Source organism: Barbus barbus (assembly GCF_936440315.1).
Source record: "Barbus barbus genome assembly, chromosome: 26".
NCBI lineage: Eukaryota > Metazoa > Chordata > Actinopteri > Cypriniformes > Cyprinidae > Barbus > Barbus barbus.
In genome coordinates this window covers 15,040,051-15,065,515 of record NC_136754.1, presented here as the reverse complement: position 1 = coordinate 15,065,515, position 25,465 = coordinate 15,040,051, and the positions used below count along the sequence as shown (strand labels likewise).

General features: G+C 39.1%; 2 protein-coding genes across 2 annotated transcripts; one reads left to right on the top strand and one right to left on the bottom strand.

Moving 5' to 3' along the window:
- Nucleotides 1–4,503: 4,503 nt before the first annotated feature.
- LOC306846273 (E3 ubiquitin-protein ligase RNF31-like) lies at nt 4,504–20,020 on the bottom strand. The gene is made up of 23 exons (XM_079379522.1): nt 19,912–20,020; nt 19,029–19,228; nt 17,703–17,849; nt 17,465–17,620; nt 17,325–17,381; nt 16,537–16,690; nt 16,281–16,440; nt 15,843–15,988; nt 15,544–15,686; nt 14,481–14,714; nt 14,079–14,393; nt 13,232–13,417; nt 11,865–12,071; nt 11,354–11,527; nt 11,127–11,225; nt 10,853–10,942; nt 10,437–10,551; nt 8,899–9,011; nt 8,575–8,685; nt 8,364–8,412; nt 6,982–7,078; nt 5,206–5,371; nt 4,504–5,115 (listed from the first exon to the last, which is right to left on the bottom strand). Exons 2-23 carry the CDS (start codon nt 19,224–19,226, stop codon nt 5,065–5,067), a joined length of 3,168 nt encoding a protein of 1,055 aa, XP_079235648.1. The 5' UTR covers nt 19,227–19,228; nt 19,912–20,020; the 3' UTR covers nt 4,504–5,064.
- A 760-nt stretch (nt 20,021–20,780) lies between these two features.
- LOC306845818 (bucky ball-like) lies at nt 20,781–23,016 on the top strand (the record flags this gene model as incomplete). Its single annotated transcript, XM_079378796.1, has 5 exons — nt 20,781–20,913; nt 20,992–22,503; nt 22,578–22,670; nt 22,807–22,908; nt 22,985–23,016. 5 exons carry the CDS (start codon nt 20,781–20,783, stop codon nt 23,014–23,016), a joined length of 1,872 nt encoding a protein of 623 aa, XP_079234922.1.
- Between the last annotated feature and the right edge of the window lie 2,449 nt (nt 23,017–25,465).

Here is a 25,465-nt window from a genome sequence, read left to right as displayed (position 1 = left end):
ATTACAAAGACTGATTTGATAAAAATTATCATCTCAGGCTGCACAAAATATAGTAATATTATGAAATAATATGTTGAATATCATTACAATTTAAAATAACGTTTTTAAAACTAGTTTTTAACTATTTATACCTATTTTTAATTTATTTTAAAATGTAATTTATACCTAGATTAGCTACTCCAGTCAAAAATGTTCCTTTTGGGCATTTTGTTTTATTCATCGGCTGTTGATTGGATTGGTTTAAGACGACTAAATGATTGACTAAATATGTATGGATTAATTAATCAAAACCGAACAATAACATGCATTAGAAAACAGATGGTCAACTTTTATTTCATGCTGAATTCAAAGAGCGATATATTTGCTTCCTCAATCAAGTTGAGTGTGACAGTTTCCTGAAGCCGTCTTTTTCATCACAATATGATTTTCAGTGCCCATATTATCCTTTCACCCCTTTTCTTTTCCTCTCTTTGCTCTGCCTCTCTCTCATTTGACTGTCCTGTGGGATATCAGCAACTTTTGAATACTGCACAGCTCCAAAACAAACGTGAGTGTCTTAATAATAGTTTCAGCCTAGAAATCCAAGCTGTGTAGATAATTCCAGTCAGAAAGCCAGCAAGCATGAAGCCCCAGTTGCTCATTTCAATATAATAGATTCAGCCAAAATATATTATATCCCCCTTTAGGATATGCTTGGAATGGAAGGGATTTTTTCTTCTTCTCAGTAATAGAATTTAATGAAGTCAGGATGTTATTGAAATCTTTAATCATTACGGAAATCATTTTTTTATAATGTTGTTTATCTGTTCCCCACCACAAGTGTGGTTTGAAGTTCTCATAATAGGTATATGGTGCTTACGTTTTTTGAAGCGTTGAATGTTCTCATTTTAATTTGACTGCTGGTGCCAATTTATTTTGATACAGTTGGTTGATCAGCATTCCACCACTACATTTGCTTTGCGCTGCTATCCATGGTTATGCAAGATAATGAAGGTCAAAGGAGAGGTGCGGTGCATGTTAAAGAGCTCCTGCTCCATTCAGGAGGTTCTGACCCCACTCACAAAGTCTGTGTGTACTGACCAAAGTCTGCAGTCTGTGCTACAAAACATATCAGACTAATTCAGTGGCTAACATAGTGTCAGAACAGATTTGACACGAGAACATTCAAGACACAAAACATTCGAAAACATGCCTTGATGCTGCCTGACGTCAATCACAAAACAAATCAGAACTGTTGTCAAAAAAACGAAAAATACCACAACATACCTTGTATTTTCAGGACAAATTAAAGACTATTAAATAAGTAATGTTTTATGTTGAACGATTTTCTTGTGGAACGTGATGGAATTGTCATAAAATCTATTTTTTTCTCAGTACTTCTTGTCCAATGAGCTTTGTTGTGGGCGGAGTTACCATTGTTACTGTCATGTTTTTGGTTTTTGAAGCATCGACTTTTGAGTTACTATCCACTTGCATTGTATAGACTAAAAGAGACCATGTGAGTTACATCTGGAGTGGCATGCAAATGACGAGAGAATTAAAGTGTTTGGGTGGAGTATTCCTTTCTTAATGTTGTGGCCACCCAAATTTTGGTTAGACATATAAATGGTGTAAATTGTGCACAAACCTTTCAATGAATGATTCATATGCAGCACAAAGATTGTTAACACAGCTAAATAGACTGACTGTTCGTTTGTATCATGATATCCATGACTCTCCTGGCTTTATTAATGGCTCTATCCAGGCCTTAAGACATATCAAAATGATCCCAGTGACGTATAATCCATTTCTTAGGACCCATTTCCTTGTCCATCTGTCTACTGAGAGCATGCAGTATATACACTGCTACACTAAGAGTTTACAGAAATCCTTAGTCAACATAAAAAGCAATTCAACTCAGTTTATTTCCATAATTAGACATATTTTCAAGAAAATCATGATATACAGTATTTGGACAGGGCTTGATTTTATCCACTAGACCATGAAGTTAAGAGTATATTTGAAACAACATGCACCAATGAATCGAGCATTAGGAATGTAAACATTGAAATATGCAAATCAATGAGAAAATGCAATTGCATGAAAATAAGCAATAGAGCTCATTATAAAGATACCTAGCGACTGCACACTACACTAGCTCTATTTCACTAAGGTGGCTCGGGTGATGTGGAAACACTTCAGCAGAATCACAGACCCAGCTGGGCTAGGCTGCATTTCTGTCTCTTTCATTCTTCTCCCTCTTCTGCTACAGACTAGAACCTCATCTATCTCAAAAGCCCCAGAGACACAGGTCCCCACACCAGAGAGGCCATCTGTCAAAACAAGTTAGACGTCACGTCACGGCTTGCCACAACTGTCGTAATCGTGGAAAAAAACCCCACTGAACTATGGAACTATGGTGTGATGTAAAACAATTTGCATTGTAACCGATTACATTTATCGTTGCATTTTAACCTTTAACCCTCCTTGACTGATTCTGTTCCCAAGCTAAATTAATTGACATGAAAAATACTGCTAGCACTTTACAATAAATCTCTGTTTGTTAAAGTTTATGTTTACATACTATATTAATGTGTACTGTGTATATTTAGCATGTATATATAAATACACACACATATATAATTTTAAAAATATTTGTATATGTTTATAATTGTATATAATTTATATATAAATGTATAAATATATACAACTCTAACATATTTTCCTTAATATATACATGTATGTGTGTGTATTTATATATACATAATAAATATACACAGTACACACATAGTATATAAACATCATTTTTATTTTATTTTGTATGAGATTAATCGCAATTAATCATTTTGCATCCCTTGATTAATGTCAAACTCTCAAAATTCTTCTTCACTCGAATTAAGATTATAAAAAAATAATCATTTTAAAGCACGGCCACCACAAAATAAAACTCTAGCAGCTCTGTTTACTTTGAGATCTCTGAGGCTGAATACAGATTTAAAATCATAAAATATAGTTTAATAGTTATGATACTGTTTTTGAAATCAAATTCTTGCATATAGCTACAACAGGAAACACTGGCATCTAACAATGCATTGGGAAAAAAACAGTTGATCTTAAAAAATAAAGCATATACATAAACCTAAATAGGAAATAAAACAGTTATCAAATAAGTTCTGTGTCCTTATCAAATAATATTCTGTGTCCTCCTTAACTCCTGAAAATTTGATGTCTTGCATTTTAAAGCCATCAGTGCAATTTGGGAAAGAAGTTAATCATTCAGATGTAACCCCCTTTGTAATCGTTAACATTTTCTTAAGTAACTTCAATTTAATGAAACATTTTTCTCAGTAACAGATTACAGTTATTTTTTTTTAATAAATTCACATAATACCGTTACATGTAACTACAGTAGTTACTCTCCAGCACTGTTTATTAACTACATTCGTTCGCACATTAACAATGAAAAACTAACATTAGGCCTACTTAATTGGACCATATTGTAAAGTGTTACCTCAAAATAGTCATATAAAGGCTTCTGTGTTATAAAAATGGTCCTCTCTTTCACTGCTGTGCCCTCAGACAGACAATTACCTCAGAACATGTGTCAATCTGACCTCTGCTCCTCATGGGGTTTCCCCTATCACCATATCCCATCATGCATTTCTTATGTCAGTGCTTTCTGCAGAGCAAATCAATATGCTGAAAAACAGGACAAAACAATCTACACAGCACGGTTCAGTTTGGATTGTAGCTATCGAGGCTTTGTGTGATTCAAGAACACTCAGAAGAATCGTTGTCACACAAAGGCAACTTTTCCAGTTGTGTTTTTCTATCAGTTATATCTTATACCTTGTCGTGCAGCAAACTGCAATCATTAGGGCGGGATAAGTAGCTGGTAGGATATCCCATGTCCTGATAGGAAACTTAATATTTCACAGCTGAGCAGTTAAGTGTGCTTCTGAAGAACCCTACATTGGTGAACAACAGCTAAGTAGAGTATAATATATGGTTTAGGTAAAGTGATATGGCATATTTAAGGGAACAAACAGTGTAAAATTAAAAAAATATATATATATTAAACTACTGCATGTGACCAATCAGCATCATAAAACTTTACAGTGCATGTAATTCTCATTGCTAAGAATAATGACCTCTTAAAAACATCATTGACTTTCTCATTATGTGTGCCTATAATTTCTGCTTAAAACGGCCCGTGCTCTTCCATGATCATTCGCTTCAAAAATTAAATGAATAAATTCAGGAATATCTGGCTGCACAAATGTCCTCATACTAAAAATAGCATCTGATCAGTGGTTTCCCTGACTACACCCCCACTGTAAATGTCTACAGAGATGAGCAAAAATGTGTTTTAAGGGCTCTGATCTCAGAGACAACCTTGAGTAATAAGTAATAAAGAACATGTCTTTGAGATGTTGATCGAGTGCTGTCAACATGACAGGTGGTTTTACTGCTTTGTCTTTTAAACGATTATTGACCATTTTGCTCTTTGAAACACACTTGAGTCAACATTTTATAAATTATGTTTAATCATATTTATATATATTTACAAACACATTTAAAACATCATGCCATTATAACTTTGTATGTCATTTGACACCTATCATTCTGCAGACTTCATTCTGGTTAAATAAAATCTGATAACGAACAGTTTAAAGTACAATTAACCCATAAAACCATTTAAAATGCTGTTGTTTTAAAATTTTGGTGCTTAGATTTAAAATTGAAAATGAATGAAAAACATGCATTCACAGAGACCAAAAGTGGTTTCGTTATAGCTGTCAAAGATGTTCTTGTTTTGTTAAATCAAGTTATAGCTATAATGCTATTTGAGGGTGATTAAAATCAAAACATGATTAAAAGCAAGCATTTTCAAACACAAAACCTTAGGAGAAACAAAGAAAACATACACCAGTGTGTGCATTGTGCAAATGTGTGCAACTACATCACATTGAGAACAGGGAAGCACTGGGTTTATCATTCTGTCTACCTCGCAGCTCATATCATAAAGCAGAGCTACAGTTAAAATAGTCAGTACAGGTTAAATAATCATGGAAAAAAAAGATTTCACTTCTTGCGAGGGACCTTGTCACCCAGAGGCACGTCATCCATGAGTTTCTGCAGATGTGAAAGGCAAAGAAAGAGTTTGATAGCTGTACAACAAAGAAGTCATGCTTATTGACTGAAGAAAGGACAGTATAAGCCCACCTTAAGCAGTCTGGCAGAGTACGCTCTCTCATCTTCTCCATCCCCCTGTCTGAGGTCCACATGGTATCTCCTGCAGGCCACAGTCAGCTCATCGAGAGCGTAAAGGGGGGCGGGGTCGATAGAATGCCCATTAATGAGGCTGACCAGGTATTCCCGATAATGCTTCCTGAAACACAGAGGATAGCACTATTTTATTTACTCCTTAAAAGGCATTTGGGTCGTTTTGTCTTGAGTACACGGCTTTTATTTTTTACTTTTACGTCATCATATGTCTTTGGCCATTGCATTTTGGCATTTTTGTCAGTGTCTCTATAATCCCACTTAAGACTACAGAATACTGCAGTCACATTTTAACGGTATTACAATTTTTGTTTACTCACAATGTGGCAATTTAAAAACTGTGCTGCATATTAGCATTGACATATTCTAAGTATTTAAACATTTGTTAGTCTATTTGTTATAGAGTGCTGCAGGAATGAGTCCTAAAACATAGAAATTTATTTCTGCACTGCTGGTTCCATCGTCCTGAAGTCAATGATTTTTTTTTTTTGGTTGAAAGCCTGAAATAACATCTGTGGTTAACAAAAGCTCAAGATTGTAACATTTCATTCTACAACATAAAATACACCAGTAATACCTCGCTCATGATTTTCTAAGCTTTTATGTGTCTTGAAAAAAGCGATTGTTAACAAGTGGCCAAATGGGAATACAGAGGTTGTTGAAGACATTAAATGTTATCATGCCGACCAGGAAAACTCATACTCACTAGTCTGCTTTTACAGCCTCATTGAGAATATACAAGTGATCCTGCAAAACTATTCTAACTCAAATTTGTAGATCTTAAAGACTGAAAGAGTCTTAGAGGCTTAGTGGTGGTGATGCTGAAATTTATTTATAGCCTATCTTGAGCTTTTTACTTCTGGCTATTGGCAGAAACAAAGACTGATTTAAAAATGATTCACATTGATAAAGTTGATGGTTCTGCCAAAAATGATGTAACCAAGTACAAATTAAAAATGTGGTCTTTTCTTCAACATGTTTGTGTATTGTTACTGAATTTCAGTTACTAAAATAACCCTTTTTTTTCTTAGTGTGAAGAACATTTTAATAATCTCAGGAACTTTTTTCCACTATACCTTTTATGGAATGGAAAGGTTCCATTGATGTTAAATGGGTCATGAGAAAACAAAATTCCCTTGATCTTTTGACATATAAACATTCTGCAAAGTTTCAGAACTCAAATCTTTGTCGTTAGACTAAAAACAGTTATATTGAAGGCAGTCTGCCTGTGGATAAGCACCACCTCCACAGAAGAAGATCAACGCCCGTTTCGACCTCACTGACTGTTTAGCCCCGCCCACCAATTCACGCATGTAGTTTATGAGAGAGGCAAATGCGCAGGTCTACACAGAAACCAAACGATAAAGATGGCTCTGAAGACAACAAGATGCTGTGCAGTGCCAAGTTGTGGTAAAACAGTGTTTGCATTGCTTCTTTTCAATACGTGGTCACCATTGCTTTGTCTCTTCTTACATATCGTTTGATATATGTTGAGTTATGCATTTTTGACCTAAATTACAGCAGCGATTTACTTCTAAATTATGTTTTTTGATGTAAAATCTTGGTAACTTTATAAGTGGACCTGAGAGACCAGTACAAAATAATATCAAAAGCAAGTCATGACCCCTTTAAATGTTTTTCATGGATGCCAATAAAGAAGCTTTATTTTTAAGAGTGTGCAGGGAGCAGCCAACATGGTAACATGATGTCACTTACTCGCAGAGTCCCGCCTGGCCCGGCTGAGTCTGAGCCCCACATGGTGAATCGGTCTGACGACTCCCTTCATCTTTCTGCTCGATCACTCCACACACACCTGACGCAAAAACACCACAGCAAGGATGCATTTGGAGGAAAGGCAGCTTTCGAGGAAGACATTTTCAGTAAAAGAAGTGGAACAGAGTGTGAAATAAAGCTGTAAGGAGTAGGTGTATGTGTGTGTTTGACTATGATTTCATGGTACAAATATAGCCTCTGCCTGAGAAGCGGTAATTGGATGGCCGTTTAGTTGGGAAACAGTGCTTTGCTTTATGATGTCCAGCTTTTAGGCTTTCATTACAGTAAAAGCAATTTAGCTCCACTGGGCAGTTGAGATAAAGAGTGAAATTGGAAGCAAACTAGACTTTAAGACAGAGACGGACAAATTAGATGAAGAGACAGACACAGACAAAAAGATTACAGAAGTACTGGGGTAGATAAGATGGACTGAAATAATGCCACACAGTTAAAAGGATACTCCACCCCAAAATGAAAATTGTGTCATTAATCACTTACCCCCATGTCGTTCCAAACCCGTAAAAGCTTTGTTCATCTTTGGAACACAAATTAAGATATTTTAGATGAAAACCGGGAGGTTTGTGACTGTCCCATTGACTGCCAATTAAATTACATCTGCCATCAGTGGTTCAACCGTATTTTGCGTGGGGCGATACTCTCCAAAATGAAGCTACGGTGACGTTACGGTGCCGAATTGTTGAATAAAATCGTTATTTTTGTTTTATTTCCGTATAAAAATATTCTCGTTGCTTTACGGTTGAACCACTGATGGCAGATGGAGTATTCTGACCATGTTTTTCATACTTTTCTGGACCCTATCAGTGTAATTTACTTGGCAGTCAATGGGACAGTAACAAGCCTCCCGGTTTATCTAAAATATCTTAAATTGTGTTCCGAAAACGAGCAAAGCTTTTATGGGTTTGGATCCACATGGGGGTAAGATTAATGACAAAATTTTCATTTTGGGGTGGAGTATCTCTTTAAGGCCCACTCACGCCAAGGACAATAACTAACAATGGCTATAAAGTTTTAATAATCATTTTAATTCTATGAGAATAGTGAAGTCCACACCACAGCTATAATGGTAACGGGAATCACTTTCAGAACATTTATTTTTCCAGCTGAGGAATGATAAAAACATTAACAGCTAATCAGAATCCACCTGAGCTCAAGCATTTAAAGCGAAAAACAACAACTTCAGTATGTGCTTACAATAAACAGAACATTTTTGTGCACTGGTGTGGACGCTAATATAGTTATCATTATTTGTGTGAACAGGCCTTTAGAACAAAACAAAACTATAAACCTCATGAATAAAGACGTACCAGTCTGTGCTCCTGGTGCAGTGTCAGTATTGTAGTTCACCCCCTTTCTCTGTGGAAACAAAATGACGTTTAAACAAGTATTCGAAATAAAACAGTGGAAATGAGAAGTGATATTTCACCACCAAACCTGGCACACGAGTGCTGTGCGTATGAATGTGTAGGAGGAAATGTGTGTGCCTGTGTTAAATCGAGAGAGTGTGTGTGTGTGTACCTGCAGTAAGGCCTGAAGCCTGGCAGGCTCCCAGTCTCGGAGGTAGAAGAGGCAGTCTCTGGGGTGATGGGCATGCAGACCTGTCACAGTACACTGGTTCACTGCACACGTCTGCCAGAGAAGGAGTGAGCAAGAGTGTGAGGGAAAGAGGATGAATAAAAAGGAGGGAAGAAACAGTGCTCCTGAGAAGGCTTCTACTTATAGCCGAGCCATAGCTGGCTTCAAACTGAATATCACAGTCACGTACAGCGCCGTATAACATGCACATAGAGCTACAAATAGGCACAAACAATCCTAAGACAACAAGACGGGACAGGAACTCACTGTGTGGAAGGGGTTGTTACATCCACTGCAGAACTGATACCTGCACTGAGAACAACTGAAGTGCATACAGCCGCCCCTGGCCAGAGCATATTGGAACCTGCAGTTAGGGCAAGCTACAAGACAGAAAACACTGTATGACAGAAAGAATGGGCTGTGTGACCGTTTTTTTCACCCTGTACTGTGGATATTTACATTGTGTTTGATAGAAACATGAAACATAATTTACGTAATCACACAGACTGTGTTTGTCTAGTGTCGTGACAATCAAATCACATTGAAAATTAAGGTAAATCTAAGAGATCAAAATATTTTTCCTGTACCCATTAATATACAAATACATACACTATATAGTGTCCTCCACTAATATTGGCACCCTTAGTAAATATGAGCAAATATGGCTGTGAAAATAAATATGCATCGTTGATCTTTTTGATCTTTCATTCAAACGTTTTTTTTATAAATATGAGGAATAGGCCAAGTTCCCTAAATCCCAGTTTTGGAAATGTTCTGACTCAGTCATCTAGCCATCACAATTTGGCCCTTGTCAAACTCGCTCAAATCCTTAAGCTTGCCCAGTTTACCTGCTTCTAACACATCAACTTGTGTTCACTTGCTGCCTAATATATCCCACCCACTAACATGTACCAATACCACGATGAACAGATAATCAGTGTTTTTCACTTCACCTATTAGTGGTCATGGCTGATCAATGTTATGCCTGATCGGTGTATATATATATATATATATATATATATATCAATCGTTGATTTCATTTTTGTATTCGCTTATTGACTGCACCACTTGATAACCCATAAGTGACAGATAATATAAAAGATACAATTGATTTTTGTTTTTACATTCATCAATTTTATGAATTTATACATTTATAACAGTATCTGAAAAGCAGTGGTCAAATTTTTAATCTTCCTTATGCAAACGTAGAATGGGTATGTACTGAAATTAATCTGCTATAAGACCATATTTTCTATTGCTGACCTTTCATATCTTGATTTATCACAATTAATAAATGCTGCATACCCATCTGCGTTACAGACGATAGATGGATAGCCAGAACTTTACATTCAATATTTCATCATTCTGAATCAGTAAAATGATCTTCTGATGTATAGACAGAAAGTCAGATTTACAGATAAAAAGAAAGCCAGAAGGATGGATTCAGAGCAACAGAGAGGGAGAGAAAAATCTTAAGAGAAACGCTACATTAGAAACAACTACTGAGCAATCAGTACCCTCTCTCACAAGGTTTGAATAAGTCAGAATGAAAATGCCTGCAAGTGAAAAATGCCCAACTTTAATATTTGATTTGGTTTTCCTTCACCACTGGACCAAACACAACAAAAACAAACAAACAAACAGACTGTATGAGTAGGCATGTTTCTTAAGGTTAATTCTGCTCAGATCTATTCTGGCAGTCACCGCAGGGGCGGTGATGGCAGCGGTACCGTTAGCTGTGAGTATACGTGGTGACTATACTACAGATCCGATAGGCTTCTAGAGCAGATCAAAAGGTGACTCACTGATCCCATTGTCACGCAGGTATCCGGCCAAGCCCTGCTTCTGGTACTCGGGGTCATTCTCTCGCTTCCACAGCTGGAAATGCTCACACGAGAGCCCCATATGCTGCGCCTCCCACTGCAAAGAGAGACAGACAGAGAAAGAGAAAATCATTAAACACCATAATTCAATGAAGTATTAATTCAGTTTTTTGTCATTACATATACATACAAGAGTTTGTTTTGGATTTGTTGGTAAATATAATGTGTTATTGCATATGCAACAATATTTTGAAGCTACTGATTACTGTCATTCTACTGAAAAACACAGGTGAATTGATAGTTTTGCTACTTTTAATTACTCTCCAACACTGACATTCAACTCCTGTATTCATGTGAGGTTCCTGCATATCTGTTTCTGACTTTCTGAAAACACTTACTGGTTTTTTGCACTGAGCACAGAAGCTTTTCCTGCACTGCATACAGGTGACCTTGAGTTGATCGCCGTCGTAGATGAAGCCATATGAGCACTGCGAAAATGAGAAGAGAGTGAAAGAGATGTACAAGATGCAAACATGAAGAAACCTCACGTCATGCATCTCTTTTCAGATCACTGTAAAATGCACTTGAATGAGACTACAGCTGTTTGAGCATGAGAGCTATCTCTGAGAAGAAGTGAACAGTGAGGCAGTGCAGGGAGGCAGTATCACTCACATGGCTGCACCACAGGAACTTTGGGTCCTTGATGAGAGCCTGCTCAGTCAGCTTCTTGTGGAAAAGATCATACACGTCCGGTTCAAGACAATCCCTGAGCTGGTCGGTCATGCGCACACACACACACACAGACACAATATTGTTTCATACATCACAGTAAGTAGTTTGAAGCCCAGTTATAATGCTGCAGTGCCATCTTTATTTTATTTTTTTCTCTCTTGCAGTACCTGTATGTCCAGAGTGGAGAAGTAGCTGTTGAGGTGCTCAGGGTCGTTGATGTCAGGCTCTGTGCAGACAGGACACACCATGTCTCTGATGTGCTTGTCCCTTACCGCTATGGTGAAATGCTGCTTGAAACATCCACAGCACACAGAGCACTGGCACGATGTCAGAGACTGCATCTGAGACAGAAAAACAGACCAAAAACCAGTCTTGACTCAACGTAAGGTACTTTCACACACATAAGCCAAAAAATGTAACACCATTTTTTAAGGTAGAGATAATTTGTGAACAGGACAGTATTAACTACAGCAGAAGTCAAAGGGAACCAAACACGGTTTGGTTTCCAAAACCAGAAGAAAGAAAGTTATATAGGTTTGGAACAAAATAATGGTGTATAAATGATGATTTGATGATGATTTTTGGGTGAATAGTTCATATGCCTAAAGGTAAGGGCATTCTGATGTAAAAAGTGCAAGATTTGGAGCAAATCACAGAGAAGGAGCTGACGCAAAGTACCTTGCTGTGGGGAAAAACGGACAGGCAGATAGGGCATTCCTTATTCAGCACACGGCGAATGAAGTCCCGGTCAGGTGATTCACGCACGGCTTGAACCACATCCTCCAGTGTGTATGTGGCCGTAGGGTCCCGCAGCAATGACAGAACCAGCTCGCAGCGCCCCCAGCTGGGCAGATCAAACACGGCCAGCAGCCTACGGCAAACATGCTAAACACAGACAAAGAACAAATAACTTAAGTAATGTTTGATAACATAAAATTTAACATTTTCCACTGACCATTTTGAACACCGTTGGCACTAATTAAATATATATATATATATATATATATATATATATATGTATACATACATACAGTGGTGTGAAAAAGTGTTGGCCCCCTTCCTGATTTTTTTTTATTTTATTGCATGTTTGTCACACTTTAATGTTTCAGATCATCAAACAAATTTAAATATTAATCAAAGATAACACAAGTAAATACAATATACAGTTTTTAAATGAAGGGTTTTTTTATGAAGGGAAAACAAAATCCAAACCCACATGGCCATGTGTGAAAAAATATTTTCAGAAAAAGTAAAATATGGTGGTCGTAGTGTGATGGTCTGGAGCTGTTTTGCTGCTTCAGGACCTGGAAGACTTGCTGTGGAACCATGAATTCAGCTGTCTACCAAAAAATCCTGAAGGACATTGTCCGGCCATCTGTTCGTGACCTCAAGCTGAAGCGAACTTGGGTTCTGCAGCAGTGCAATGATCCAAAACACACCAGCAAATCCACCTCTGAATGGCTGAAGAGAAACAAAATGAAGACTTTGGAGTGGCCTAGTCAAAGTCCTGACCTGAATCCTATTCAGATGCTGTGGCATGACCTTAAAAAGGCGGTTCATGCTCGAAAACCCTCCAATGTGGCTGAATAACAACAATTCTGCCAAGATGAGTGGACCACAAAATTCCTCCACAGCGCTGTAACAGACTCATTGCAAGTTATCACAAACGCTTGATTGCAGTTGTTGCTGCTAAGGGTGGCCCAAACAGTTATTAGGTTTAGGGGGCAAGCACTTTTTCACACAGGGCCATGTGGGTTTGGATTTTGTTTTCCCTTCATAATAAAAAACTTCATTCAAAAACTGCATGTTGTGTTTACTTGTGTTATCTTTGATTAATATTTAAATTAGTTTGATGATCTGAAACATTGAAGTGTGACAAACATGCAAAAAAATAAAAAATCAGGAAGGGGGCCAACACTTTTTCACACCACTGTATATGTGTGTGCGTGTATGTGTGTGTGATACAGATACAGTTTCGCACATCTAGTGGTAAGAAACCAATGCAGTGTCTCAGTGAACCTCCATTAAGGTAAAAGGCCAGTCACCTGTTTATCTGGATGGTTGATGTCGATGGGGGGCTCTGGTTTGTCACTCCACATGCGCTGATGGAATGACTCCAGTAAAGGGCGCTGCAGCAGAACAAGAGCTCCCCTCACATCCCCTCCACTCTGCCGCAGGGCTTCTTCACAGCGGGTCACATCATTGAAGCCCAGAGAGCTAAGCTCTTTTACCTAACAAACAAAAACAGACAAAGTGTCATATTTACCAGGAACACACCTGTTTTACAATTCTGGACGATACAGATAAGCTGATAATTATATTCATGTTACATCCAACATTAAAAATCTATATTCTATATAATTTTGTCTAATTACCGTATATTAAAAACTAAAAAGTGATTATGAAAAACTACAAGTGAGGTTAGCCATCACAACACTGCAAAAAAATATTTAAAAAATGACATTTAACAATGTTATTAAATTATTAGTGATTTTAAGGATTAACTTACTTAAAGTGAGTGTTTGATGATGGTGAAAGTAATCCAAATATAAAAATAAGGCAAATGAGCATGTTTAATGAAAAAAAAAACAATCAGTTAATACTATAAATAAAAACTTGCTTATATATTCAACTATGTACCTGCAAGTATAAAAGACTACTGATCTGTTAAGCATCATAAAATTCTAAAACACAGCTTGTTTTAGAGTTTCTGCAAATTAAGCTGTACCCCCCGCCCATCCCTTAAATTTTAATGTTAGCATTTAAAGTTACATCACTGACTATTCTGAAAGGTCTAGAAGCACAAATGAAATTCCCCAAAATTAAAGCCATACATGCTCAGTCAGTATCAGTATCACTATGATTGGATGCACAAGGACAGACTTTACTCACTTTAACTCTGCGGTCTCTGAGAGCCTGCCTGACAGCCTTCTCATTATCTCCCCCCACTGCCAGCCAGGCCCGTTTGGCTTCTGCTCTGGACAGGGGCACAGCATTGCTCTTTTGTCCATCCTGGCCATTGTTCCCCTCTGAACAATTTGATTGTGCATTGGGTTCTTGCTGACAGGATGCAGCCATCACACAGATCCCATCGAGCACATGAGGAAGCTCTGCTTTCAGCCAGTCATACGGCATTACATTACTGTTTCCCGACACACACATGCTGGTGTAAACCTCCTCTGGGCTCACTCCTTTCTTCTCTCCCTCCTGAGAAAAGGACAGAGACAATGAGGATGCTTGTAAACTTCTGAGGATAATACTCAGGCTACAACAACAACAAAATATCAGACTTACACGAATGAGCTGAATGAGTTTAAGCCCTTCCTCCCTCATCAGTCTTTGCCTTTTAAAATCAGGGTCCTCAGTGGGAATGACTTTAGGTGGGGCAGGAAGCGGTGTGACGTCCTTGACTGGTGAGAGTGGGAGGGGCTTAGAGGGTGAAAGAGCAGGCTCTGATCTTGAAAGACAACACATTTCGCATACAGGTGATGGTGTGTGGTTGACGTATGTACAAAACTGGCAAACCCACTGAATGACATAAGGAAAATAGGAGAAGTCAAAACAGGAACCTAAATTCAGGACAAAACTCAGCATGAGACTCATTTCATTTGCAATGACAAATCAGAATATTCTCATCAGTTAATGAATGTTAAATAGATTATGTGTAACACCCACCAGCAGCATCAAAAAGAACTGTGATCTTAAGGGGGGGGGGGGGCAGATAAGGTCAGGACAGATGCAGTCTTTTTGCAACATTCCTCATTCAGTTATATTATCAATTTGAATGCGCTGCTACTATCGGATGAGAACACAACTGAACTGAATTGATCTGGATGATGGCACGATTGTCTTCTATAGAGCAGCTTTTAGTTGAATAGAATTAGTTTCATAATTTATGAATTTTGCAACCTCAACACTGTTATTGAACTGAATCAACATTGAACTGACTTGAGATGAATAATAACACTGTTGCCTTCAGTACAGCTGCTAATAGCTGAACTGAACTCATTTCATAATTAATGAACTTGAACATAATGAAACACACTTATTGAATTGAACTGAATCAACACTGAACTGACTAAAGCTGAATATGACACTATTGTCTATTTAGAGCTGCTTTACAGCAGAATTTGAATTTTATCTCATATTTAAAGAAGTTTGCATAGTTGATTCTGTTATTCTGCTGTTTATTACAATTAAACTGCTCTGAAATCTGTATTGTATATAGCGCTATATAAATAAAGGTAATTTGATTTGACGTACTGGCACAGAAATGAAACATTTCACCTTTAAAATCTATCAATAAACAAAACTATCTTTCAGAAAATTGCATATGGAATGTAATGGTTCGTGGCACCTGGCTGTCCATTAGTCCTGCGGCAGTGGGGGTCGGGCGTGAGGGTGCGACAGGAGGTTTGGTGGCCAGACGAGGGCGCTCACACACCTCGCACAGAATGCTGCTGCCTGCATTCACTACAGTGCAGCTTTTACATTGCCACTCTAATTGAAGAAAGTGATGGGCAAAAAACAGAATTTAGATGTTTATTTGTCATGTTCAAGTATCAACCTGACATATCAAAAGGTCAAACAGGTCTGAAAGCCTATTTAGTGTGGAAAAAGTCAGAGTAAACGAGAAAAAAGGATGAACAGACTAACCAGATATTGTAGACGGCTGTGATTGCTCTTCCTGTAGAGATGGAGCAGCAGAGGACAGACGGGGTCGATCACAGGTTTCACACAAAACCTGCTGCATTGTATTTACTGTAGTGCAGTATGAACACTGCCATGTTGACAGTGATGAGCTAAAAAAGGAAATAAAGACATATAGATCTATTGAATAAAATCCCCTACACCAGGGGTCACCAAATTTGTTCCTGGAGGGCCGGTGTCCTGCAGAGTTTAGCTCCAACCCTAATCAAACACACCTGAACCAGCTAATCAAGGTCTTGGTTGGTATACTTGAAACTTCAAGGCAGGTGTGTTGAGGCAAGTTGGAGCTAAACACTGCAGGACACCGGCCCTCCAGGACAGAGTGTGGTGACCCCTGCTCTACACAAATATATTCTCTCAACCTTTCAGATTAACAGTGCTAACCTGAGCCGTTTCGTGGCTTTTGAGGAAGTCACAGGAATCCTAATGTGTGTGGAACGTCCTGAATGGGAGTGATATAGCCGGTCACATTCTGTGCAAAGCCGCTGAGTACAGGAGGGACAATGAGCAGACACCGGAAAGATACCACATATGGTGCAGTTCTCTGCAGAGCAATTTAATGAAATAGAATAGAAATGATAAAAGTGGACACTCACAACTTTAAAAGGAAAGCAAGGGTTGGTAAATGTGACATGCTTACCTGTATGTTTAGAGGGCACTAGAGAAGAAAGAGAGAGGGCTGGACTGAATGGAGATTTAGGCTGAGGAGTCGTCGACGCAGGTGAGAGAGTTTGTTTTTCCCATGGTCTTTCACTAGGAGAGAAGGCAGCTGCATCTGTGCTGATTTCCTCATCCTGTATAGACATTATATGGACACTGTATTCAAGTAATGTGCAACAAAGCTAACAAATCTGATAGGAGCACTTTCACTTATTCATACACTACCATTCACAAGTTCTTATGTTCACCAATGTTACATTTATTTATCAAATATACAGCAAAACTATTAACTATTTAAAGTAAGTGTTTTTCTATTTTTTTCCGTTTTAAAATGTAATTTATTCATGTGATGGCAAAGCTGAATTTTCAGCAGTCACGTGATCACAGGATCCTTCAGAAATCATTCCAAGATGCTGATTTTGAACTCAAGAAACATGTCTAATTATTGAAAACAGATGTGCTGCTTAATATTTCTGTGAAGACTGCAACATTTTTTATCGATTTGTTTTTCTTTTTTAACATTATAAATGTTTTTACTGTCACTTTTTATCAATGTAATGTACCCTTGCTGAATAAAAGTATTAATTTCTTTAAAAAAAAAAAAAAAAAAAAAAAGGTTATTGACCCAAAACTTTTGAATGGTAGTGTATTTATCAATTTTAACCTGCAATTCTGATGTTGAAAAAAGTGCATGGACAAATCATTAGTTTATAACCATATAAATGATCAGCCACATTTAATTAAGTGCAGAAAGGTGAAAAACTGTACCTGCACAGTAAGGGAGGGAATAAGTCTTTCAAAAAACTCTGGATGAGGATGGGTACCCTACAGAAAAGGAACAGATTCTATGTGAGCTGAATGTTCTTTGTGAAAAACCTACTGAGTGCTTATACTTTACAGCCTCAGACCTTGATTAGCATGTCCAGCTCCATACGGAGGCACATGACCTCAAGAGTCACAGACGCCACCTTCCCAACATCCGGCTGGACAACATCATCAGGAAAGCTCAAACCATCCTGCTGCTGATTGGTGTAGCCGTACAGGTTGAGTACTGCTCTGCCACCCTGAAAGATGAAGATAAACAATAGTAACCAGATATTTTCTATGGTTCATAAAAAAAGCCTCATAATCTCATTCACCACACACCTGAATAGAGTCTACGGTGGTCTTGAAGACAGGGTTGTTGTACTTTACTGTACGCCAGTACTTCGGCCTGTTGGGATTGGTAAGATTTGAGCCATACTTCTCCAAGATGTTAAGAGCAGTGGAAAGTTTCTGCAGCAGGCTAAGGGACTAAAAGGATAAGAAGTTATTAATGTACAACAGAATAGTCTGAAGAAGAATACATTACAACCCAGAAACAACAACAGCTGGTAAAAATGAACTAGGTCTTTTGAACTTTTTTGGAAATGAACTTTTATGTGCATACAAATGAGTGGAAACAGAACAAGTTCTTACGAAACACCTCAGAAAGATGTGACAGATTACCCAGTGCTATGTATTTTTATGCGCTTTATGTCAGTCATTCACATGGTCAGTGTAAACCATTCATTCCTAATATATATGTGAAGTGAAGTGACATACTGCCAAGTATGGTGACCCATACTCGGAATTCGTGCTCTGCATTTAACCCATCCAACGTGCACACACACAGCAGTGAACACACACCCGGAGCAGTGGGCAGCCATTTATGCTGCGGCGCCCGGGGAGCAGTTGGGGGTTCGGTGCCTTGCTCAAGGGCACCTCAGTCGTGGTATTGAGGGTGGAGAGAGCGCTGGACATTCACTCCCCCCACCTACAACCTTTGGATTACGAGTCCGACTCTCTAACCATTAGGCCAGGACTTCCCCATAATGGTCAGGACAGTAACCATTGTAGACCCCCAAATAACCGCATATGGACATCAATATTTGGTGTTATTGATGCTTCTCTGCTGCACTCTATTGCGTACCACTTTGTTTGTTGTTAAAATTACTAAAATGTTAAAAATATATATTTTTATTTAACAGCGAGAGACTGCAAGGTAAGATATAAAAGTAGCTTAACATTTAATATTAGACAACTGTTTTATGACAGAAAATAATATACATTGATGCAAACTACTCAGCTTTTTTTTTGTCAGTCTTAACCACTTAAGTGATTTATGTAATCATAATTGAGTATAATGTGACAAGAAACAATATCCGTAACTAATATAAATAGTTTTACTGTTAGTTCTACTTTTACTGTTTTCTTTAATTCTGTTAATTCCTCCAAATCCTCCAATTATTTAATTTGTTTCAACAAAAGAACCATTACTACCCCCTTGGTCCCCCAGTCATCGAGACATAGGTCATGGGCCCATGGCCTTGCATGCAGTAATTACCTGCAAATGGACAGATGCTCATTAAAAAGTCAAACGTTTGCTTCCTGTTGTGCAATCATACACTCTGAGGACTGCTGAGGAAAATGAATCATTCCATCAGCTCTCACCTCCTTCCTGTTATTCCCACTACTGTTCTCCGTCAGTATGCTTTCAGCAGCAATGTAGCGATATTTGCTGGAGGGCGGGAGGGGGATGTCGGCCATGGCTGCCACCCCTGCCCTCATCTCCTGGGCTGAACCTGGAGTAGACAAGCTGCCTTCCGCATTCACCCTCACCTCCTCCAGCTGATCACTGAGAGAGGCCATAGCTGAAAGTGGAAGTAATCAAAGCTTAGTGGTTAAAACAAACAGGGCCTGTATTACCTGAGATCATTGTTTTTCATGCCAAAGCATTTGGAAACAACTAATTACACTGCAGTTGGGTTTATAGTTAAAGTTTAGCGGCATTAGACAAGGTGGCTTACTGATTTATTATGTTTGAAGCATAAACAAGAGTCAACAACACGTCTGTTAATTCACTTGTCAAACATACGGAGTCATTTTCTCGTTTATTTGCAGTCATTGTTAATATTTAATAGATAAACATGACTGTCACATTCTTTAAATAACCTGTATGAATGTTTTAAAATAAATTCGTGTTAGCTACTAACGTTACGCTAGCTGTCTTGTGAATGGAAAGTGAAACCATAACAACTCACACGAAGCTAGTTAGCTACTTCTTTCTTCAAAATTGAATCTCAGTTTCCAGATATAAACTCATGTTTTTCGGTCTTCGTTGTTACTTGTCTATCTTGTACACACAGATGTGTTTACATACTCAAATAAAACCCCTAAGGTTAGTAGGCTAACAGGCTAACGCTTAGGAATTGTAGTCAAAACACTGGTCAGCGACATTACAGAGAAACGTCTAGATGTGTCTCTGTTAATGCATTTAATCAAGTCAACTGTCTGAATTATTTTATGACCTGTCGATGAATATTAACATACTCACCGCTTATTGACAGAGGAGCAGCGCTCTCATTCACTCATTCGTTAAACTGAAACATACATCTACCCGCACAGAGGCGCTGTGAGGAAGCACAAACTGCATTCCATCAACAAAACAAATCTTCTAAATGAATAAATGGAAAAGTAAAAGAGGAGTGAACGACTGCTGTAATACTGCCAGGTTTCTTAACAGAAAAGACGGTGTTTGAAGTTTAATTGTAATACCAAATGACATTGTGTGAAATATGAACTAACACTGTAGTAGTAGTAATACTACTAGTAATAATAATATTTTCAATTTTTATTATTATAAATGAGAAATGTAAGAGACACAACTTGAAACTTGTTATGATAAAAATCGCGACGTCAGCGTTTCCTTAATATAGGACAAATTGGATACACCTGCTGGCTGCCATTAGATTGCATTAATGTGGAGCTCTGGAAACAAGCATGAAACCTATAAATCCGAAGTGCAAAGCTTTAATGACAGAGTTAGTCGCTCTCGCTGTATGCACATTTAAGTCCACTTTGTCACTTTCACATCTAAGGTTAGTTATCTTTTATTTTTTTTTGTCGCTGCATTTGAACAGTATTACTAGCATTTGTCCATTTTAAGTTTTCTTGCCCTTAACTGGTATTGTTTGTTTGGTCTAATCTATCATGCTTACAGTATTGCGGTGTTTTGTATCCTGTGCTGACTTTCTTCGTTTCTTCACAAGAAATGGAAGGTAATCCTCTCAACCCATGAACCTTACTTGCCCCTTGCTCTACTGTTTGGCTAAACAACTGGGCAAAAAACAAACAAAAAATAAAACCATATGATATAATCTTGTAAATGTGCCTTTTTTCCCAGGAATTAACCCTTCACAATCAATGGGAGTTGGGCAACCTCACCATCCAGTAAACCACACCAGACCCTTTTTCTATGTTCAGCCACCATCTCAGCCTTATTTCATGTATCAGTGGCCCATGAATCCATATGGCCACTATGGCTTTCCAGGGCCAGGTAAGTTCAGTCTTTGAGACATTGCTTATTGTAGGCTTTCAATTGATTTACTCACAACCATCTTTTTCTTTGTTCCAGCTGTGCACTTTGGCCGTCCCTACATGGCCCCTTATCAGTTTATGCAATATCCTGGGTATGTGGTCCCACATGCACCCATGCAGCCAATCGATTACAGAAGAATCAACCCCCACTTTCCTTCTGTTGCATCCTACGATTTGCGTGTCCGCCAGCACATTCAACACGCAGGGATGCATCGGGAGACTGCCTGTTCTGAGGTCCAAACAGATCCTAGTGATTCAGTCAACAAACTGATAGACAAAATTGAGAGTCTGAAGGCCTGTGAACAAGGTGGTGACAAGGGGCTTAACACTGTGGTCTCCTCAACTCCTGATGTAGTGCAGGGAGAGAAACTGACCGGTTTAAATGAAGACTCTAAGTTAGAGCTTGGCTCTCAGGAAGGTAAGGAAGAACTGGTTAATCAGGTCACAAGGCCCACGACCTACAGCGACTCTGCGTATGATGCTGAATCTAGCCAGGGTAGACTGGACGAATGCGTCTTATCAGATGTGCTACCCCTTGACAGTTCCTCTGTCCACGAGGAAGAGGATGCTAATCAGGACAATGAGCAACAGAGTGTTGCTGAAGAACTCTGCTGCCAAAATGGAAAGCTAACAACCAGTGCAACTGGCAATGTGTTCTGTAGTGGTATCAAATGCACTGCTGATCCAACAGAGAACCTTGATTTGGAGAAACCAGGTAATGAGCAGGTACAGAATGTTGCGTTGATTGATGCTACTGCAGTTATGGAGCCTCTTATAAAGCTCTCTGAAGACTTTGACCTGCAGTATCAAATCCTTCGCCTGCCCTGCAATAAGACCACAACTGGCCTCGGTCTTGAACGAGAGATTGACCCACTTGTTTACTTCGATTCTCCAACTACTCTGTTGCCTCCACAAAACTACTTGTCCTCAATTGGCAGTGCATATTCTTACAGCTACTACCCTCAAGTGACCCAAGAGCGCCAGAGTGTCCTGAGTCCATCCATAGATGAGCTCTCTTCCAGAGATGAAATGTTCTCCACTGACGTGGAGGATCTCGATCTCGTTCCGGGGCATGTGTATGTTGGTGGTGGCGGCAGGCTGGCTGAAACCAGTGACGTGCCGGTTCGCTCAAGAAAAGAGCTCTTGAGCGTGGAAAAATCTTGCTCCGTCTGCCAGAAAACATGCGCGTGCTGTGGCTCAAGCTTACAGGACGAGGTAGGAATGTGCAAAATGGCCGAACGCAGCCATCCTGAGAGAGATGAGGTGTCTGATCAAGACTGCGAGTATGACCTCGACACAGAGGTGAGGAGTAACTGTGGGTCACCGAGAGTGTCCAAGAGGAAGTGTTGCAGCAGGCATGTGCTGCCATCTTGTGGGCATCACTGTGCCAAACACCGCCACAGGAAGCTGTTGTGCGAAGGCCAAGAGAGCTGTGATCTACGGGAGCAGGCTCGTGTTCATCCCAAAGGAGAGTGCTGTGAGGAGTATGGCTCTCTGGCTAAAGCAGATAAGAGAATTCAAAAGGGTGCCTTGTGCAGGCCTTGTATTGGTAAGGGTTTATTCTTTTGAATTTGCATTTTAATGCTGTCAGAAGGTGGTCAGCTCATGCAGAAATATTTTTAGAACGACAATGGAGAGAGGGTGACCAAGAGAATTGGGCAAGCTGTGGTGCCAAACCAAGGGCTTGGAGGCAAGTTAGTGGACCTCAAGATCAAGGTAGGACTTTTTTTTTTTTTTTTTTAATATATATAATAATATTGCCGACTTAGATGTGTGAAGTCTTTTGAAGTTGTTGAATGCAAGTGTAAAGTATGGCTTGTCTCTTAAATAGAGTTCTCTTTGATTTGTAAAGGGAGAACTCCTTTGAGAAGACCGACTTGTAAGACAGTCCACCAGCAAAAGCCAAGAAGTGACTATGATGAGACTGACTTTACCTACTGCCAGAGAGGCAGAGGTGAGTTTTGGGTTTTAAACTAGTTAATCACCACTTTTGATTCTCTTTATTTGTGCAATATCTTTTGTCCCATCAGGTGCTATGAAGAAAAGAGGCACAAGATACTAAACCACGATGCACTGCTGTAATACTTAAATGTATTACCCGAAACGTGTGTAAAATGCACTTCACTATAAATGTACACGTGGACACTGTTCTTGACTGTATGTAACTTAAAAGTATGGCAGTGATGTACACCTTGCTGCATTTCCAGTGCTCAAGTTAACTTTCTATTTTTGGGTGCAATGCATTCATCTTAATATAATACTGAGACCGCTCTCACTGGACCAGGCCTTGGCCTGTGCCTAGAAAGCCTTTTTCTCATGTGGCTGGATCTGGGAGGTGTGGATCTTGTCTGGTGTGCAAGGGCTCAGGATCTTTGCATGGTCCAGGACTGGCCCACTGCGACCAGTTTCAAATGTTGGGCACTGGAAGTACAGCTGGTTTAAGGGTGATGCAGGGGGGGGAAAAGGGAGGATGAGAAATAAAGTGGACATTTTGGCAGTTCGGCCACTCTTAGTCCAGATGTGTCTTTTTATTACTGTGCTATTTTTATACATCGGTGTAATGTTGACATGCAGAAAACTCCACCTCGCTGTACAGTGTTATTGTGTCATTAAAGCCTCAGCATTGCACTTGACTTGTGTCCAGTACTCTTTTAAAAAGAAAGGGGAGGGCAACTGGGGAAAAAAGAGAAGTTCCCCTCACTAGGGTGCATTTGTTTGTTGCCGTTGTCCATGTGTTTTTAATTTGCAAGGGCCAGATCATTAGTGTAGGCTTGTCATGACTCCAGCAGCTCAGTTGGTAGTGAACTTTAAAATAGAAACTCTAGCACTAGGTTTTTCAACATTTTGCCCAAATATACTAAAGAGGGGGCCTTTTTTTTTTTTTCTTAATCTGTACTGTAAGGGATTTTATTTTTACGGCTAAGTCTGACTATTGCAGGAGTTGACACTGACTTACTATATATGGGGTTAAAAAAAAGTATCCTAAATGCCACAAGCTACTCGGATTCTCCGTCTGAGTTTATATTTCAGCACTGAAATACGTTATGTCACTTTGAATGACAGCTTTGACATTTAAAGACTCGGTTTGATGGCTTCCTCGAAATTTAATCTGATTTTGCCCAGAGGAACGGCAGAGAAACGGGTAAACCATTTATCATCCAATACTGTTCAACAACGCGCGAAATAAGTTTACTTCTAACAGCATTGTGAGCGTCTTCACTAGTTCACAGCATAGTTCATCCCTTCAATGAAATCCCACTTTTCGCGCTTATAAAAATGTTAAAAATCAACGGAAAGTTTTAATATTTCTGCAATGTTTACTTTGAGGATTATGTGATTAAGGAGATTGTTGTATTTATCGTGCAAGGCAAGTACGTATTTGTTTTGTAACAAATATAATCCGCCTTCAAACGACTAAAAGATCAGACCTGTTTAGACTCGTGCTGGTTAAGGAGCGTGGCATAATGATTAGCGGGCTTCTCTATTGGCTGTTCTCTTCGCAGACGTCGCTCGCTATTGGCTGCGCTGAGGGAGTAGCAGAGAGCGTTTACAGTACAGCCTTTGAAGAAGGCAGAGTGAAGTATGACAGATGAAGCAGCTCCGCACGCGATGTTCACCGTTTGCATAGATGAAAAAAAAAAAAAAAACACCTCTCGATATACAAGGTGAGTTTCCCTCCACTCTTTTCCAAGAAACAGGTGAAACTACTTGGCTTTCCTATTTGTGCATTCGCATCAAAGTTGTTCTGAGATTTTATAGGCTACCTTGTAAAAGTCTTAAACCGAGTTTACAGCAAACAAAACCTGTTTGGATCAGTTTTTGTTCCATTGCATCGATGCACATTTGCTGCATTACGTTTCAACCACGGTTTTACAGCCTGCGCTCAGCGTGTAACTTTATTGGAGCACATCTGTTCAAAGCAAGTTCAGCCCCTGTACCAACCCATCAAGTTTTGTATTGTGTTTTACTGTACTTTGTTGTGTTATGTACAGTACGGAAGGAACCTGCTCTTTTACATTGCAGCAAGGTTATTTTGGGCAGCTTTCTGTCTCTGTTCCGGTTTAACTCTTGTTTTGATTGTTTAGAGACACGCAACAATGGCCGCGAGTCAAAATATAGTGAGCTGCCTAACTAGGCAGCATTTCTGGGTGACATATGCGTGATGGATACCTAGAAATGTAAGCAGCTTGATAGGTTTTGAAACACAGCCAATGGCAACTAGTCTAAATATGCCCGTTTTTGAAAACAGACGTGCCCTGATAATGTCTGTACATGTCACACAATCCTTTATACATCCCAAAACTTAGCTCACAGAGTCTGTTTGTGTGTCTTTCAACCTCAACAGAAATGTTGATATCAGAGGTTGTTTGTCTTTACTGTGTCCTTGTGACTTAATTAGTAAATTCCACAGATATTATCTTCCGTTATCTCATCTCAGTGCTTTGCTATCAGACAACTGCTTGATCCACTCAGCATCCGAGTTGCCTTTTCTCTATACATTTGGTTTTATT